This window comes from Piliocolobus tephrosceles, chromosome 1 (assembly GCF_002776525.5).
Source record: "Piliocolobus tephrosceles isolate RC106 chromosome 1, ASM277652v3, whole genome shotgun sequence".
NCBI classification, from domain to species: Eukaryota; Metazoa; Chordata; class Mammalia; order Primates; family Cercopithecidae; genus Piliocolobus; species Piliocolobus tephrosceles.
In genome coordinates this window covers 171,877,578-171,891,943 of record NC_045434.1, presented here as the reverse complement: position 1 = coordinate 171,891,943, position 14,366 = coordinate 171,877,578, and the positions used below count along the sequence as shown (strand labels likewise).

The window sequence follows — 14,366 nt, the reverse complement described above, 5'->3', positions numbered from 1 at the left end:
ATACAATTTCAAAGTAGTCAAATGACTTGAATAGACATTTTTTCCAAAGAAGACACACAAATGGCCAGAAAGCACATGAAAAGATGTTCAACATTATTAATTGTCAGGGAAATACAAATCAGAACCACAACAAGATGCCACTTCACACCCGCTAGGATGGCTAGAACTAAAAAGACAGATAAAAATATCCAGGCAAAGTAGCTCACACTTGTAAGGCCATCACTTTGGGAGGCTGAGGCAGGAGGATTGCTTGAGTCCAGCAGCTCAAGATGAGCCTGGGCAACATAAACATAAGAAGACCCCAAGTCTACAAAAAATTTAAAAATTAGCTGGGCATGGTGGTGTGCATTTGTAGTCCCAGCTACTCGGGACGCTGATGTGAGAGGATCACTTGAACCCAAAGGTCAAGGTTGCGGTGAGCTGAGATCACGCCACTGCACTCCAGCCTGGGCGACAGAGTGAGACCCTGTCTCAAAAAAACAAAACAAAACAAAAAGACAGATAAAAACAAGCGTTGGTGAGGATGTGAAGAAACTGATACTACCCTATTGCATTGCTTGTGGGAATGTAAAATGATGCAGTTGCTGTGTAAAAAAAAAATTGGTAGTTCTTCCAAAGGTTAACATAGAGAAAAATGACCCAGCATTTCCACTCCTAAGTATATACCAAGAGAATGAAAACATATAGCAGAAGTATTCATAATAGCCAAAAAGTGGAAACAACCCAAATGTCCATCAACTGATGAATGGATAAATTATATATATATCAATATATATGAATATTATTTGGCTATGAAAAGGAATAATGAACTGATGCGTGATGCAACATGGATGAACCTTGAAAACATTTATGCTAAGTGAAAGAAGCCAGTCACAAAAGGCCATATATTGTATGATTCTATTTGTATGACTTGTCCAGACTAAACAAATTTATAGAGACAGAAAGTAGATTAGATGCAGAAACTCCTCTAGGATTGGGAGGTATTTACCTGGAGAAATGAAAACTTGTGATCACACAAAAGCCTGTTTGTGAATGTTTATGGCAACCTCATTTGTAATTACCAAAAGCTGAAACAACCCAAATGTCCTGTAACCATGAGTGAATAAACAAATAGTGGTAGATCAATACAATTGAATATTACCCAGCAGTAAAAAGGAATGGGCTATTGACGCGTGCAACAATTTGAATGGATCGCAAAGGGATTATGCTAAGTGAAAGAAATCAGTCTCCAAAGGCTACATACTGTCTAGTTTCATTTGTATAACATTCTGGAAAAGAAGAAACTGTAAAGACAGAGAACAGATCAGTGGTTTCCAGAGATTACGGGTAGGGGAGAGGGTTTGATTATAAAGGGGCAGCACAGGGACGTTTTCTGGGGTGACAGAGCTGTTCTGAATCCTGATTGTGATGGTGGTTAAAACAAATCTATACATACAGTCAACCTTTTAGAAATGTACTATGAATAAGTCAATTTTACTGTATGTAAACAAAAATAATAGTTGTGACAATTTGTGATATATGTAAAGAAATATGTATAGTGTGGGTGTGTTTGTGTGTATACACACACACATAATTTAAACTCAACAATCACTGCAGGCATTGTTTAGAATTTAGACCACCAACAAAAGTTCTTTGAGGTGAGAAATATTTTATCTCTGACATTGTTCAAAATTGCTGGGAAATGGTAATAACTTAAAAAGCAGACCAACTTTTAGTATTATTATTGTTTTAAATATTCTACAAACAATGAGCCTTTTATCACCTTCTCTAGGAAGGATGGGTCTCATGGTTATGACCCTGGTATGTCTCTCCCTTTTGTGGTTCTAAAATAGAAGCCCTTAGGCCCAGAGAAACTGACCTTGAAAGTTGGAAATCAGTAGACTGAAAGGTCCAAGGGCTATGGGTGGGGCTCTGACAGTGTCTGCTATAGGCAACCAAATCCTGGTTTGAACAAATCAACTGTTAAATTTATAAAGTATTTCCAACTGGGGCAATTAGGTAAATTTTAATATATGTTGAGTATTAGGTTATATAAAGGGATTATTTTTAATATTGATAGTATACTAATATATTGTGGCTTTGTTTAGAGATGAAGTATTCATATTGAGGTATCTCACAGTGACATTTCACAATGTCTGTAATTTGCTTTTAAATTTGTCAAAGAAAAACTAAGGTGGAATAAATGTGACAAAATGTTAAATAGTTATTAAAGTTATATGATTAGTATACAAATATTCAGATTTATTATACTATTCTCTACTTTCTTTTACACTTGAAAGTTTTCACAGTAAAAAGTTTTTAAAGTAAAAAGCACATTGGAAAAGCATTTCTTAGTGCCAAAGCCAGTGAACCCTCACCCTAGTAAGATCCCATGACCCTGTTATGGCACATCGCAATATGCTGAATCAAAGAACACCTGGAGCATCTCAGTAGCCTTCGGAAAAGAAAATGGAAAAGCAAGTAACATCCTTCTAAAGCTCCTACCCTAAAATGCTAGAACAAAGACTATTCAAGACTGAAATGGGCAAACATTCAGCTATCCTGAAAGCTTGATTTTCCAGTAGTTCCCATTCTCCATTGGTTCTGGGATGGAAAGATGATAAAAGTCTAGTCAATGAGTCATTTCCAAGATGTTTCCTTTAACTACAAAAGAGAAAGTAGAATGCAAGCCTGAGCCCACTGATGGCCATTTGTACTTCATTTGGAGAAAGTCTGCCTGACATGAAGACAACTTAGAGTAGAGCTGATCTAAGAGATGCAGAAAAGCAGCTCAGCTGATGGTGTTTGAACACCTGGTTCCTACTCTCCCTGAGATATACTCTGGAAATTTTAGTTGTAAATGTCTATAATTATTATTGTCATTACTATGAAGAAGAAAAAAAGAAAATTCCTTCTTTTTAAGTCAGTGTGACTTGAGTGTCAATCACTTGCAAATAATACACTCTTGTCATATCCTCTGACCTATGAGGTTAGGTCATAAAAGGCCATGTAACTTCCACTTTGCTCTCTGAGACATCTGCCTTGGAACCCTGAGTCAACATGTAAGAGGTCTGATATCTTCAGGATACCATGATGGAAGTGCTCCAATCAACTGTCCAGCTGAGCTCAGCCTTCCAGCCACTCATACCAAGGAGTCAGACATGTGACTGAACCTGTCTTGGGGTCTCCAGACCAACACATCTACCAGCCGAATACCACCAAGAGACCTTGGTCAACAATAAAAAAAGCTCTGCCCAAATTTCTGACCCTTAAATGATACAATAAAATGGTTATTGTTTAAACCACTACATTTCGGGGTCATTTGTTATGCAACAATAGTTAACAGGAACAGGCAACCATGAGGGTGCAGCTAAACTGGGCAGTGGCGGATGCAGTTTTTTTGTTTTGTTTGTTTGTTGTTTTTTGTTTTTGAGACAGAGTCTCGCTCTGTTGTCCAAGCTGGAGTGTAGTGGCGTGATCTCTGCTCACTGCAAGCCCCATCTCCTGGGTTCCCACCATTCTCCTGCCTCAGCCTCCTGAGTAGCTGGGACTACAGGCACCCACCACCACACCTGGCTAAATTTTTGTAGTTTTAGTAGAGATAGGGTTTCACTGTGCTATCCAGGATGGTCTCGATCTCCTGACCTCGTGATCTGCCCACCTTGGCCTCCCAAAGTATTGGGATTACAGACGTAAGCCACCATGCCCAGCGGGTAGATGCAGTTTTTAATGGAGCCTGAAGTTTTAAGATAGAAGTCACTTGACTGTATGCACAAAGTGCAAAACCTTGCGAGGAACATGCCAGGTGTGGAGCCCTGAAGGTTAAGCTTCACTGGTTCACAGTAAGTCCACCTGTGAAACTGGACCCTAGGGAAAGTGAGGAGAATCCTTAAAGAAGAGGAAAATGGGAAGAGCTTTCCAGGCATAGGTGACCTCCATGGGCAAGGCATGGTCTGTTATGTTAAGAGGCCAGTCCTCTTGGCACCAAGAGACATGGTGAGAGGGTCTCAACACCTCTCCCAGGGCCATGGCCTCCACTAACGGGGTCCTGTGTCCTCTGGGGACAGTTATGTAGGTCTGAGGAGCACAGCATGGCTAGAGGGCAGAGGCATAGGGAGGCAGGGGTGGACAGATGGGGAGAGGGGAGAAAAGCAGCTGAAACTACAGCTTCAGGGAGCAGAGGGCAGGGACAGGTTGAAAGGGACTTGTACAGGTGGGGAGCCCTGACATTTAAGATTTGGTGTCACAATTAACCCAAGGACAGGCTGTCTGCCTCAGAACGATGACCTTAACAGGGTGCAAAATTTTAAGAGAATGATTTTAAGAGGCCAGTCCTCTTGGCACCAAGAGACATGGTGAGAGGGTCTCAACACCTCTCTCAGGCCCATGGCCTCCACTAACAGAGTCCTGTGTCCTCAGGGGCAGGGAACTGGGCCACCTCATTCCTCCCAAGACAACAGTTGACTCTTTCTACCATTTGATGTCCATGCTGAGAAGACCTACATGTTCCTCAAACTCTGAAGTTGAACACAAAGCTTCTCCCCGCCCTCCAATCTTGTCTCTGCTCCAGATGGGAATCAGCTCTCTTCCTCAGTTACTCCCAACACCGGATCAACAATGGGTTGTTTGGCTCCTAGCAGTTCTTGCAGGGGCCCTCTTCTCTCCCTCTCCCTACTTCTACTGATCCCTTTTTGACACTACTATTTGTCATGGCTCCTGAGGGAGAGGTTGGGCTGTCTCCAAATCATCTACCAAATTCAGATGCAAATCTTTTTTTTTTTTTTTTTGAGACAGAGTCTTACTTAGTGGCCCAGGCTGGAGTGCAGTGGCATGATCTCAGCTCACTGCAAGCTCCACCTCCTGGCTTCACGCCATTCTCCTGCCTCAACCTCCCGAGTAGCTGGGACTACAGGCGCCTGCCACCAAGCCCGGCTAATTTTTTGTATTTTTAGTAGAGACGGGGTTTCACGGTGTTAGCCAGGATGGTCTCAATCTCCTGACCTCCGATCCGCCCGCCTCGGCCTCCCAAAGTGCTGGGATTACAGGCGTGAGCCACTGCGCCCGGCCCAGATGCAAATCTTACCAGGTCCTATTGTCAACAGCTCCCAGTACTGAAGTCCAGGCCCAGTTTCTGGCACTCAAGGTTCTCCATGATCTAACCACTGACTCTGTGCGACCTCAACAGCCTGTCTCCACCTCCTCCCTTTCCAGTTGCTAGTCCAGCAGGACCCCTGACTGCTTCCCCAACCTCCTACCACAGATCACAGTGCTGCCCCTCGCCAAACCCCTCAGGACTCAGCTCACTTCCTCTGAGGCATTTATAGAACCACACTCTCCCATCTGTCTGTGTGGCCCCTTGCCCTGGGCGGGGTGTCTCCCATAATCTGTGACACTTTAGAGGGCTCAGAAGCCCCATTTACTCCAGTCACTGGATCTCTCTGAGCTGTTGACTCCTTTGTTGAATGAGGCCACACCATCCACACCAAAGGATATGATAATTGTAATAGTGAACACCTAGTGAGCAAGCACTGAGCTGAGAGCTTTTGGATATTATTTCATTTACTCCTCACAGCACCCAGAGAGACAGACCCCACTATTCCACCATTTAACTGAGGCAGAGTGCCTTGCGGAAGGGGCCTTCCCCGGCCAGACCTCCCTTGTGTGCACTTGTGTATGGCAGGGTCCTAGGACTGGGCCTGACATACAATGAGTACTTAGCAAATATTTGCTGACTGAAGTAATTCAAGAATGAATAACCCCAGCCGGTGATTGCGCCTGGACCCCAGCTCTAGGCTCTTCCTTGCCCACTGAGCAGGATTCTGCTGGGGAACATGGTTGGGACAGAACTTGGCATACCGTAGGTGCTAGTGTGTCGCTGCGTTGCTGTCGTGCAGGAGGGGTGGGGCGGGGAAGGGAAAAGGACGGCTTCTACTTCGAGTCCGTCTCCCCCACCAGTCGGAGCTACCCGCGGCAGCCCGGGTTCGCATCCTCCCAGTGCCCAGGCCGAGTGGGCTCCAGCTTGCTTTGGGAAGCATTCAGGAATAAACGTGAACAGTAGCGGTCAGGAAGGGGATTCCCTTTTCCCCTTCTCCCAGGAGGAAAAGAGGTAATGCTGCCGCCACTGCCCTCTCTTCCCAGAGTGCGAACGCCGCCGGCGACCAGGGTACCACACATTCCTCCCTAGCACTGATCCCAGCGAAGCTCAGGCCGCAGTCCCCTCTTGCCGGCTGCGGAAGCTCCCAGAAGCGGAGACTCACTCGCCCCCCTGCCCCTGCCACCAGGCCAGAGAGTCTGGAGTTCCGATTCTGGCTCCCTGGGGCCTGGGTGTGCGACCCCAGGCCGCTCATTGTAGGCCTCTGTGCCTCCCTGTTCCTGACTGTGCAATGGCAGCGGGTCAGGGGCGCGCCATGGGCGCAGGACGTTCCCAGGCGCCAAGGGCTGTGACTGACCTGACCGACCTGGGCTTCCACCGTGGGGCTTGGGACATGCAGACGCTCCGGTCTGGGAAGTGGGGACTTCGGGTGCCCCACTATCCCACTCCTAGAACGCCCACCGCTCAAGAAGCCTTCCTGAGCTCTACCCGAAGGAGCTGACAGCCTGGAGCTGAGGCCTGGGCGCTTGGGGGCCCACTGCTTCTCTCTGGGCCTATGTTCACGGAAGGGGAGTTTCCGCAAACCTGCCACTCTCGACCAGCAGATCCCGCTTCATGAGAGAAGGAGACCCACCAGGGGCGGTGGAGAGGCGAAGTGATCTAGGGTCCCGGAAAGTTGGACAATTCCCTGGACCAGATGGCCCTCAGTTTCCTCCTCTGTAAAATGGGGCCTGTAATAAGCAACTCTCTGGATTCATCCTGGTTTGCTGTGAGGATGAACTAACATACTAGTCTTGAAGCCTGTGACGCTCCAGATGTTCTTGGGAATGATGAGTAACGAGGGTCCACAGGCCGCCCCCTCAGGTGCGGCCAGAGCACCCGCAGGAACCGAGGAGCCTCGACCCAGCGTAGGTCCTTCCCGAAACAAACACCTTGCGTGCGGTGGGGCAGAGGACTGGGACGAGGCGGCCAGAACCGCCCTGCGGAGAGAGGCTGGGAGACTCGGAAAACCTGCGGTAGGGGGAGCGCTCGGGGGCTTTAGGGGGCGCAGGGGCCAAGGGCAAGAAAGTTTACACTCCCAGAAGCTTCCGCACGCTTTCTCCCGCCTTCCTCTTTTCTTTCTAACTCTTCCCTCTCCTCTCTCCCTCTTTTTTCTCCTTTTTTGTCCCCTTTTCCTCCATCGGTTTTGCCGGCATCTTTCTTCTCTGGGTCCTTCTCCCCCACTTTCATCTCATCGCGCTCGCACTTCATCACCAGACAGCCAAACCCCCTTTCCAATTAAAGTGGAATTAGGCAACTCAATCAAATTAGTTCCCCATTAAAGCCCTTCTTTATTAAACCGTTTTCTTGTCCTGCTATTAAGTTTCACTGCCTGGCGGAACTCGAGCCGGCCCCAGAAGTTTACCTTGGGATGTCGCCGGACCCAGCCGAGGGGAGGAGTCACTCTTTTCCAGGATCGGGGGGTCACCCTGCGGGGAGCGGGAGGAACTGGAGGTTGAAGGAGAGGGTCGGCCCAGGAGCAGCTAATTTGCTCAGCTCGGCGTGAGGAGGGAAGGTGAAAAGGGTGAGAGACGAGGTCTGGCTCGAAGTCGCGTGCTCACGGCCACTCTCCCAGATTACACTTTTTCAAGGAAGGCAGCATGCCACCCCCAACCTCCCAGAACCCCATAACTCCCAGGCTGTAGCCCTCGTCAGGAGAATGGTAGCAGCCACCCTGCTCAGCCGTCGCCTTCGCTGCCTGTGGTGCCAAACTTGAGATGGGGAGCGCGCAGTGCGCGACCCGAGTTACATCCAAATCCGCACCCGGGAAAGAGCGGGGACTGGGCCCCCAGCCTTGCAAGATCCCTGTGACGACTCCGGCCCGCGATCCAAAAACTAAGAGCCCTGGCAAGGCGACCCCTCCGCAGCCTGGGTGCCCAAGCTGGGGTACACATTGGGTTCCCGCTGCTCAGCGGTCGCGGGTCCTTCGGGAGTTGTGAGCACCGCGCCACTCTGGTGGGATAGGTCCTCCGGTACTACAGGAAGTCTCCTCTCCCAGTAGCCCCGAGGGTCGGAGATCCCACGGGACCTCGGTCCAGCGTCTCCTTAGCGCCGCGGCCTGAGCGGGAAATCAAGACCTTCTCCCGCGACCCCCCGACCCCCTACTTCTCGAGGAGCGGGACGGGATTCGGCGTCGTTTTCTTAGAAAATAACATTTATTTCTAGCTCATATCTATGCAAAGGAAAGCACAAAGTGCTGCTCCGGAGCAGCGTTTTCCGCTGCCGGCCCTTCAGTCAGGGCGTTTGGCGAGTCCCGGGAGGCGAGAATGGGCCCGCGAGCGGGCGGTTCTGGCTCAGTCACATGTCGCTCTGTTCCTGCTTCAGTGCGCACCTTGACGGCTCCTTAGGGACAGACCAGCCGCAGGCAAGAGGGGCAGGTGGGCAGGATTCGTCCAGAGTTTCCAATATATTTAATCTATAAACCTGATAAGTACAATGAGCGCATAGTCTAATTTTTTTCCATTTTGTCCTTTTTTTTTTTTTTTTTTGCTTGTTTTTGAATGTTTCTCACGTTAATATCAAGGTCACCTACAGATTACAATTAATAACTTAGAATTCCATTTTATAACATTATACACTGGCTTGTATATATATATGTATAGATTATATATAGATTTATACATATATAAAAACACACTGCACCAAGGAACCCCATGCTTAACGGCGTAAGCAACAAAGAGAGCGACAAATAACGCAACTAGGAAAGTGCACCTTAGAACTTGTTTCCTTTTTTTTTCACAACTGTATCGATATATATGTGTGTCCCAAAGACTCGACTCAGTGCCAAGAGATTTATACATCCTAAATTTATATTTGTTAGAGCGAATATTTAGATATTTTTTTAAAGTGGGGGATGGGGAGACACAGAAAAGACTCTCGGATTATCCTGCCATCCACTGAGAGCCGGATGAGCACAGCTAAGGAGCCGCAGGAGCCTGCGCTGCTGTCGCAGCCTCTGAATTCTCATGAATTCCCGGCCTTTTGGAAAGGGGCCTGGGTGAGGCTGGAAGAGGGATCCAGAGGTGGGAAATGAGAACCCAGATCGCGTACCCTCTCCGAGAACACCTTCACCTGTCTGTAGCTGCTCCCCCTTTGCTCAGCCTTACCCACCCACTCTCCTAAACAAAACTCAAAAACCATCTTGGAGTGAGAAGACCCCAGCCAGGGCGCAGAGAGCGCGCTGAGCGAAGAGGGGTCGGCGGCCCGCGGAGACAGGACTGGGATTCCTGTTTGGGGAGCGGCCGGCTGCCAGGCCCCTTGCCCTACTGCTTCTCCGGAGCGCCATTGACCATAGGCCCGTACAGGCCGCCGCCATAGGTCGGCTCCTTGTGCACCGCCGCAGCAGCGGCGGCCGAGCGGTCACGCATGAGATCGCTGAAGGCGTAGTCCATGGGCGGGCGGAAGCCGAGCGTGGGCACCAGGCCGGCAGTGGAGTAGGGAGCCATGAAGGCCAAACCGCGACTGTGCGCTGCCGCCGCGGAGTAGGCCAGACGCAGCGGGCTGAGGCCGAGCGGCGCCCCCAGCGGGTAGGCGCCCGCGTCGGCACCGAAGTGACTGGCGTTGGGCTGCAGCGGCGAGAAGGCTGAGCGGCTGCTCAGCGAGCCCAGCGCTCCAGGCGCCATGGCGCCGGCCAGCAAGGGTCTGTGGTGTGGGGGTGCGGCGGGCCCGGCCTGCAGCGGAGCGGGCAGCCCAGGTCCCCCGGTGGCGGCGGCGTCGACGCGGCCGGGCCACGCATCGTCTGCAGCTGCTGCAGCACCCACGGCGGCCTTATCCGGGGGCGCCGCAGGGCCCAGGCCGGCAGCCAGGCCCCCACGGTGGTGGTTCAGCACCTGCTCGATGGCCTGCACCACGTCGCCGCCGCAGCCCTGCAACACCAGCTCCAGGACGCCTCGCCGGTGGCCCGGGAAGACGCGTGTCAAGATGTCTAGCGGCGTCCGCTGCCGTGGACCCGAGCCTCCGCCCAGCCCCGGCGCCGGCGCGGCCTCACCCTCTTCTTTGTCAGCCTCTGAACCGGATTCAGAGCCCAGAGGGCTAGCGGAGCCCGGGCTGTCCTCCTCGCCGCCGCCGCCGCCAGGGCCGGCGCTGCCTGGGCAGCTGCCACCTGCCTCTTTGGAGGCCCGAGCTAGGGGCGAACCCGAAAAGGACTCGCCATCACCGTTCTCCGAGCCTGAGCCGGGCCGCACCTCTGGGGACGACGTCCCGGGCCCCGAGTCTGCGCCGTCGGGTGATAAGGGCTTCACCGGCGGCGGCTGCGGGCTGCCCGGGCGGCCTGCCTGAAGCAGCGTCTTGGGAAACAGGTCAAACTTCTGCAACTTGGCCTCTGGGAGGGGAGAAAACGTGTCGTGAGGAGCGGTTAGCTAGAAGACAGCAGTCACAGCACCTCAGCACTTTGGATCTCAGTTTCCTCTCCCTCAGCCCCACAGCCCTTATTCACTAGGCTCCAGTGCTCCTCTTTCTTTTTGCTCTGGCATTCCTTCCACTCTGAGCCCCTACAGCCTTGTCTCTCTTTCCCTGACCCCAGGGCTCCCTCTCTTTCTGTACTCCTCAGAACCCCAACTACCTGTGCCTTGTAAACTCGATGTTCAGTGCTGCTTTCCCCCACGTCTGTGCCCCAACACATCGACCTTTAACTTCCTTTCCAGTCCTGCCTTGCCCTGGAGAAGTGGCCAGGTCCAGGGTTCAAACAAGAGACAACATAACTTCTGCCTATACCACGCTGTACAGAAGAGCCCATTGTACAGAAGATGCCTGCCCTGGCAGTATAGCCTGTAAGGAAAAGCGCCTTGGTTATCTAGGAGGTCCCAAGCTTCTCTACAGGCAGAAGTAGAGCCCCTATTTCTAATCCACCCTTTCCAAAATTGAGACCTAAGAAGTTCTTCCCTCCCAAGTTGAGAGAGGATCCCTCCTTTCCCTCAATGGCCCTGGCCTAATTTCTTTCCTCCCCACAAAAAGCCACGGGGGTCCAGAAAAAGAGGGTGGGGCTAGGCAGGGTGTAGGAAGCGAAGAGGAAAAGACATAGGAAAAAAGACCTGAGAAACCAGGGAGGGTGCGGCAGAAGCTAGAAGGAGGGAGGGCGCAGCAAGCGGTTGTCCAGAGAGCATTAGGAACGCGAGAAGGGGAAAAGAAACTAGGGCGTCTCACTTCCTAGGGAAAGCAATGGGGCGGGTGTCAGTTAAAAGAGGGGAGGGATTTCTTAAGAGAGTTGGGAAGGAGTAAAGGGAAAGGGCCTGTGGAGAAACACGGAGCGAAGGAAGATGCGCAGGTTTCCACCTGGGTAGAAGACGAAGCAAAGCAGCAGGGATCTGCCTGCCTTTGGGTAGAGGCGAGTGAAAAAATTAAAGCGTGTCCATTTGGGCCGGCTGCAGGAGAAAGGGGTAAAGTGCAAATGCTCCAGAAGCGGGAGGAAGGAGAGTTTCTATATCCACGCTCCATTACCCGAGGCTGGGCGAGCGGTGAACCCTAGCAGTAGGGGCGACTGGACACGGGGTTTCTACTCTTTCTGAACGGAGACAAGCCCCTGGGCCAGGCGCCCCAGAGCTACGATCCTGCTGCCCCTACCTGCGGCCCGGCCACGCTCTCACCTGAGCCGCCTGCCCCAGCTGCTCCGCCTCCGGTTCCCGCGGGCGCTCCCGCTCCGGGTCCCCCGCCGTCGGCGGCGCACACTGAACCGAAGACCTCGTAGGCGGGCCTCGGGGGGATGATGCCGTTGGCTGCGGCCAGCGCCAGCCCCTCGGCAGTACCGTAGAGCAGCTGCAGCTCGCGCGCCTCGTTCTCCTCCTGCGCCTGCTGCCTGCGCAGCGCCACCTGCGCCGCCATGACACGCTGGCGCTCCGCGATGAGCGTGCACTTGGCGCACAGGCAGTCCTTCCAGCGACAGTAGCGTTTGTGGCCCTTGAGTGCAGACACCACGCCATGGTTGCGACAGCGCGCGCACTTGGGGGTCCGCGGGTACTTCTCGGCTGCCCGCAGCAACAGTGGCGGCCCCCGCAGCAAGCCGCCTGCAACGCTTACCGGTAGCGATGCGGCCGCTGCCGCGGCGGCTGCCACCGACGCCACCGACGCCACTGGCGGCCCCGTCGCTGTAGCCGCCGCTGCCGTCGCCGCGCCGGGCACGCTGGGCAGCTCCGAGCGCAGCTCCATGACAGGACCTGACCGGAAAGAAAGTGGGAGAGGGGAGAGACCGGGTGAGGAGCACACCGCGCCCTAGGCCAAAGCGCAGCCTTGAGGAACCCAAGTTGGAGAGGGATATTTGGGCCACGGAGGCTGGGCTAGCGGGGCCAGAATTGCTGGGAGGAGATACAGTCGGAACCTCCTTGTGAGCTCTAGCGCCTTCACCCCAGTCCAGCCACTGCTGCTCTTAGATCTGATTTACACGCTGGGGTTAAGATTTTGTCTGAATCAGTGATTCTGCTGGAAAAAATAAAGAGACATGTAAAGTGTGAAAGTCACTGATTCAGATGGCTGTAATGAGGATTTGGAAAAGTTAAGATGATACCCCAAAGCTTAGCCTAATTGGGGTGAGACGGGTGAGAAAAATGTTCTTTTGACAGGACTGGGATTAGAGCCACAGTTTTGGCCCAGAACTTAGGCGGATGCCAAGGACAAAACAGGAAAACCCGGAGCAAAACGGTCAGTCTGGTGGAAAGGTGAAGAGGAGAGAGATGTGAAGGAGCAGAGCTGAGTTGATTGGGCCCGAGTTTTTTTCTTATTGTTTGTTTATTTTTAATGCAGGTGAGGGCAGAAGCTTTGGAGAGAAAAATCAGCAACAGAAAGAATAGCTTTTGAAAGTAGAGTGGGGACGAAGAAACAATTCGGGCAAAGCTAGGCCCAGAGGCTCTGGGACCGGTAAAAATGTGAGCCCCAAAAGTTCCACCGTGCGGGCCTCCAGAGAGTGGGAGAGAAAATGTGTGTGGAGTTTAGTTTAGGACTGGGAAGTATTAAAGAGAAAAATTCGGCCAAAGAAACTTTCTGTATAGGCACACCCAGCCCAAAGATGAGCTTCATGGACAAGGAAAATAGCGAAAAGCAGCTGCTCTGGGTGTCCGGGATCCAGGGTCCGCGCCCAGGAGAGGGAAATGTGTAAGTAAAAAACTCCACAGGCAAAGGCTGGGGGAGGGGAATGGATAAAACCTGCGTGCAATTTTTTAGCTTCGCAGTCTGGAGTAGTAGTCGGGGGCAGAAGAGGTATCCTGCAGAAAGTTAGGCATTTCGGGAGGGGGATCTTTCTCGAACACCACCTCACACTGCCCTGCCCTCCCCTCCCCTCTGGGTTTAGGGACAGAGTCGTCAGACACGCCCTCCCGTCTTGGGGTCCCAGGGGACCCTGATCAAGCGCAGGCTCCTGCGTCCTAATCTCAGAGTTGGGGTCCTAGGACGCAGATGGCCCAGTGGGCCGCACCAAGCCAGGGGAGTCGCCTTCGCAACTGGCCATAAACGGACAGCAGAGTCCCACCCGCGCCGCAGCCCCACAAGGCCCAAGCAGGCCCAGCTCCCCGCTTCTGCCGCAGTCTCCTCTGCTTCCCGCGTTCCCCGTCCCTGCCAGAGCCCGGGACTGAGTCCTTGTGTCTCCGTCCGAGAGTCCCAGACCTCCTCTCTATGAGCGTTGCCTCCTCTCCCAGACCCCTCGGGCCGCGCCGTCCCTAAGCCCACGGGGCCCAGGCCTCCTCAACAGGGGCCGCAGACCAGGTCGCCACCCCCTGCTGTCCCTGCCGCTCTCAACTACCTGCCTTGGGCTCCGGGATCCTCCTCCTCCGCTGGCGCTGCACGCGCCTCCCGGCTCCACTGGCGACGCTGGCGCTCTTGGCCTCTTCCCTTTGCCCCCGGCCCCTTATCTGACCACGTCACCCTCCTTCAGTCACCATGTCCGAACTTCCGGACCCCTCAGAACTTAGCGCAGTCCAACCCTCCCTTCAGAGATCCGGGTCGGAGGCTCCTCTGCCGGCCGCCTGGTTGGAACCGGCAACCTGACTCTCGCAGTGCGGGGTCCCCTCGCTGAGCGCGCCGGACGCTGCGCGCAGCCAGGGCCCAGTTGCCCGGCACTGCCAGACTCTCAATGAGAGGCTCGCCCGCTCTATTGTTGCTCCTTAGGGCTCCATTAGACAGAATTGGACAACAATGTGGCGCCTGCCATTGGCCAGGGGAGGCAGACGGCACTCTGATTGGCCAGGCCCGCGCCCGGGGAGCCCCGCATTCTACAGTGTCCGAAAGATTCGAAACTCCAAAAGCTCCACTGTGTGCTCCGGGAGGGGAGGGGGCG

At 53.0% G+C, this 14,366-nt stretch overlaps 1 protein-coding gene across 2 annotated transcripts; it reads right to left on the bottom strand.

Moving 5' to 3' along the window:
* Positions 1-8,245: 8,245 nt before the first annotated feature.
* DMRTA2 (DMRT like family A2) lies at positions 8,246-14,164 on the bottom strand. Of its 2 annotated transcripts, XM_023187043.3 has the most exons (3): positions 13,837-14,164; positions 11,692-12,258; positions 8,246-10,430 (listed from the first exon to the last, which is right to left on the bottom strand). In XM_023187043.3, the coding sequence occupies exons 2-3, from the start codon at positions 12,248-12,250 to the stop codon at positions 9,373-9,375; spliced, it is 1,617 nt and encodes a 538-aa protein (XP_023042811.1). In that variant the 5' UTR covers positions 12,251-12,258; positions 13,837-14,164; the 3' UTR covers positions 8,246-9,372. The 2 variants fall into 2 exon arrangements, with proteins under 2 accessions (XP_023042811.1, XP_023042818.1); XM_023187050.2 differs by lacking the exon at positions 13,837-14,164 and having other exon boundaries at positions 9,146-10,430; positions 11,692-12,345.
* Positions 14,165-14,366: the final 202 nt, after the last annotated feature.

What these genes read in the sequence shown, in the direction of transcription:
- DMRTA2 (XM_023187043.3), bottom strand. Translation starts at nt 12,250, where the DNA reads ATGGAGCTGCGCTCGGAGCTGCCCAGCGTGCCCGGCGCGGCGACGGCA. An exon ending in AGCTGGGGCAGGCGGCTCAG is followed by an intron (nt 10,431 to 11,691) that starts GTGAGAGCGTGG and finishes CTCCCCTCCCAG; the next exon opens with AGGCCAAGTTGCAGAAGTTT.